The sequence below is a fragment of the Salvia hispanica genome, chromosome 3 (genome assembly GCF_029641045.1).
Source record: "Salvia hispanica isolate PSC_SH4W2 chromosome 3, Shi_PSC_v1, whole genome shotgun sequence".
NCBI classification, from domain to species: domain Eukaryota; kingdom Viridiplantae; phylum Streptophyta; class Magnoliopsida; order Lamiales; family Lamiaceae; genus Salvia; species Salvia hispanica.
In genome coordinates this window covers 27,354,562-27,358,585 of record NC_142694.1, presented here as the reverse complement: position 1 = coordinate 27,358,585, position 4,024 = coordinate 27,354,562, and the positions used below count along the sequence as shown (strand labels likewise).

At 40.1% G+C, this 4,024-nt stretch overlaps 1 protein-coding gene across 1 annotated transcript; it reads left to right on the top strand.

The window, feature by feature from the left end:
• Nucleotides 1-255: 255 nt before the first annotated feature.
• LOC125214242 (putative serine/threonine-protein kinase PIX13) lies at nt 256-3,029 on the top strand. Its single transcript, XM_048115178.1, has 7 exons — nt 256-513; nt 710-739; nt 823-1,157; nt 1,719-1,854; nt 1,939-2,075; nt 2,191-2,314; nt 2,413-3,029. Exons 1-7 carry the CDS (start codon nt 432-434, stop codon nt 2,808-2,810), a joined length of 1,242 nt encoding a protein of 413 aa, XP_047971135.1. The 5' UTR covers nt 256-431; the 3' UTR covers nt 2,811-3,029.
• The last annotated feature ends 995 nt before the right edge of the window (nt 3,030-4,024 follow it).

Here is a 4,024-nt window from a genome sequence, read left to right as displayed (position 1 = left end):
CTTTTCTAGTTGCAAAATTTCTCGATTTGTTGAAGCAGTTTTCCTACTTAAGTTGATATAGTTTTGAATTTTGATGACTACAAATTCACACAAGATTTGATTTTTCGAGTAATTTCTAAAAATGATGAAACTGTGATCTTGAAAAAATTACTGGGAGAGAAGCCGAATTGTAAAATGTAGGCAAAATCCACTTGAAGAAATGTCAATGGTGCATGATTGTACATATGTGTAAAAGCAGAAAACACCACAGAATATTTATAGAAAAATCATAATCCTCATTTCCAAGCAATTATCTTTTTCACATTCCATCAGCAAAGGCTCCCCCTTTTTCTTTCCAACTGTGCTAAAACATCATGTAATATGCATATGAATTAATATCTCAGCTTTCCCCCCTTCCTTTGATTCTCAAGTGGAAATTCTAGCTTTTGTTGATGGGGAATTGCTTTGGATTTCAAGCTGCTGCCGATCCGAACCCTAGCTCTGCCAACTCTATCAAACCCTCCTCCACTCCAGGTATCTTCTCAAATTCACTTCAACTTCAGCTGTAACTAACTGTGTGATATGCTTTTCAATCACTGGTTTGGATGATTTCATTTATAAGAGAAGTTCTAAGGTTTATAATTGCGAAAGGTGAAATTTTTGAGGGATTATGTGTTTAATTTGAAGAACATGGTGTGTAATTGTGTTAAATTTTGCTACTTTGATGTAGGGACTTCTCGAGATTACAGCAATAGTGGAGGTGAGTTCTATGATTTGTGATTGTGTTGGTGAGATTTTCAGAATTATGTGTTTATAAATCACTGAGAGCATGGTTTGGTATAGGGACATCGCGGGAATACAGCAACGGTGTAGGCCATTCTGCAACGAGCAGTAGCGCTGGCCTCAGCCGATTCTCAGCTGCTTTCAGTGACGATGGGCGTGCGGGTTCAGGAGACATACTGCCCACTCCGAATTTGAAGGTTTACAGTTTTAGTGATTTGAAGACTGCGACGAGGAGTTTCAAGTCTGATATGGTTTTGGGAATAGGGGGTTTTGGCACTGTGTATAAGGGATGGGTGGATGAGAAGAGTCTGCAGCCTTCTAAACAAGGGACTGGGATGATGGTTGCAATCAAGAAGTTGAATCCTCAGAGCATGCAGGGCTTTGAAGAATGGCAGGTAAGTCGTACTCATCCGTGTGTGTGCGTGTTTAAGTTCCTTTTCCGTCTAGGCATTGATCTAAGTGTGCCAATTTGGAGTTTATGGGGATAAGGTGTGAATATAATTCAACTTATAGTAGGAAACAATTTTATCCGCTTGATAATGTGTGGGAGACCGACTTGAGAATCCTAGTGCGTTATAGAAGATTTTTCCTAAGCATGGGATGGTTTGCAGAGTGATGTAAGCAAGATTAAGTCAAGATTGTCATGTTCCCTGCATTAGTCTGCTTTTGGATCTAGGATTTCAGGCTTATTTTCTTATCCATTTTGATTGGGATGAAGTGGAACGTTAATGCAAATGAGCAACTTATGATCGATTTTATAAGAAATTTGTTTTCTATGATCTTACGAAGTTCTCAGTAAATGTCTGGTTGCAATAGTACATTTTACTCGTAATGAACACATAGGAAACTTTGTCCTATCATAATGATATTCATGTTTTCGTTTACCTGACTTTCCAATTCTACAGCTTTTTTGTTAGTATATCACAAGAACTTAGATGCTTAACTTGGATATGCAGTCAGAAGTGAACTTTTTGGGAAGGTTGACACATCCCAACTTGGTTAAACTCTTGGGATACTGTTGGGAAGATAAAGAAATGCTGCTCGTCTATGAATTTATGCAGAAGGGAAGCCTCGAAAACCATCTTTTTAGACGTAAGAAACTTTTACTTAAAAATCAATATGTATATAGAGAGAGCGCGAATGAGAAACTAACCTGGCCTATTTTTTAACATGCAGGAAATGCTTCTACAGAACCATTGCCGTGGGATATAAGACTCAAAATAGCGATTGGAGCAGCAAAGGGGCTGGCTTTTCTGCATGCCTCGGACAGTATCTATCGAGACTTTAAGGCCTCAAACATTCTTCTTGACGGGGTAAGATTGTTTAGTGTTGTTTATGGTGCTTGACTAAGATTTCCTTCTCTTTCCTTTTTTGTTGTTCAACCTTCTTTAGCATAACACTGATGCACATTTCTCTGGACTTATGTAGAGTTTCAATGCAAAAATATCAGATTTTGGGTTGGTGAAACTGGGGCCTTCTGGAGGGAATTCTCATGTCACAACCCGGGTGATGGGAACATATGGCTACGCTGCACCCGAATACATTGCAACAGGTGACCGCCCTTACATACATTCCTACATTTTGTATTTCTGTATATTCTCCTCAAAACTGGATGCTAATCAGGTTACTTGCTATTCTTTTTAACAATAGGACATCTATATGTGAAGAGCGACGTGTATGGGTATGGCGTGGTGCTGCTGGAGCTGCTGACAGGCTCGAGAGCCCTTGACACGCAACGGGCACAGCAGAACCTGGTGGATTGGATGAAGCCCCTTCTCTCCCAGAAACGGAAACTGAAAACCATCATGGATGCGCGACTACAAGGCCAGTATTCGTCCAAGGCAGCAGCACAGGCTGCTCAACTCACCCTCAGATGCTTGGAGCAAGAGCCCAGAAAGCGGCCTCCAATGAAAGAGGTGGCTGAGGTCTTGGAACAGATTGCAGCCATGGAAAAACCGAGAGTGTCCAAGAGTAGTAGGTCGACGCATTCTGCCTCCTCGTCTCTCCACCACAAACAATCGCCCAGATCGCATCACTCGAGAAGATAGATGATGATCAAAGGTGGTTTAACACTCAAGTGTATATGGTGTTTTTGCATTTTAGTTGTTACTCTTAACAAATGCTCCATTCTTTTTCCAAGGAATTTGTGAAGTTGGTTTGATTAATGTATGTATTTGAGAAACATGAGTATGCCAATGTATTCATTTGTGGGATTTATTATTCCCTCTTAAAATTGGTTGTTATATCACAGGTTATTGATGACTTCATATATGCTTGATTATAGAGGTGAATACTAGTTAGTACCACTTTTTTTTTTGGAGAAGATTTAGATACCAATTTTGGACATAATGTCCCACCACCCACTCAATCCCAAAAGAAACCAACTTTATTTTTGTGGAATTGTCACTTCAACTTCTTTTATCAAGCAACCATATTTCTTGTTATATCATGGAGTGCTTAATAAATAATAACGCTAATTAATCGTAGTAACCAAATTGTTTAACGACAAAGTCGTTGATTCGTTTTCCAAATGATAGATTACAAAACTCATGGTAAGAGGCTAAGATTAATATATGGCGCTTATTTGTTTATTATCTATCTTAATTTTACTTTTTACTCCTTCCGACGACAACTAATTTAATGCATGTTTGTCATGTGAATTTGAATCTCATATTTCCTTACGTGAAAAAAAAATATCTTCAAGACGAGTAATGCATATGGCTGTCAAAATGGATATCGAGTATTCAATACCCGATATCCAAACCCGAAATATCGGGTAATTGGATACCCGATATCTGATTTTTCGGGTTTCGGTTTCGGGATCGGGTACTCAATTTTTGAATTTTCGGATATCGGGTAACTCGATACCCGATCGGGTATATCCGAATTTCCCAATTATTTTTTAATTTTATATATTGTTAGTTTATTTTAATTTAAATTACCAATTATTATTAACTAATGAGTCAAACAGAAAGTCTGACTAAGTAAAATTAAAATAACCCAAGGGCCCAAACGGCCAAACCCAATTCCCAATTCAAATTCTTATTCAGTTGAAGAATGAAGTGGGCGGCGCTCCCTCTCCGCCTCTCGTCACCCTCTCGACTCTCCTTCTCCCCCTTGTCCCTCCCTCCTCCGCCGTCCACCTCCGCCACGGCCCTCTCCCAGCGGCCAGCGACAAGGCACCCTCTCCGCCACCGTCCCGCTCACGGCTCAACCGCCATCCATAGCCGCCGCCTTCGCTACCGCCGTCAGCTACGAGGAG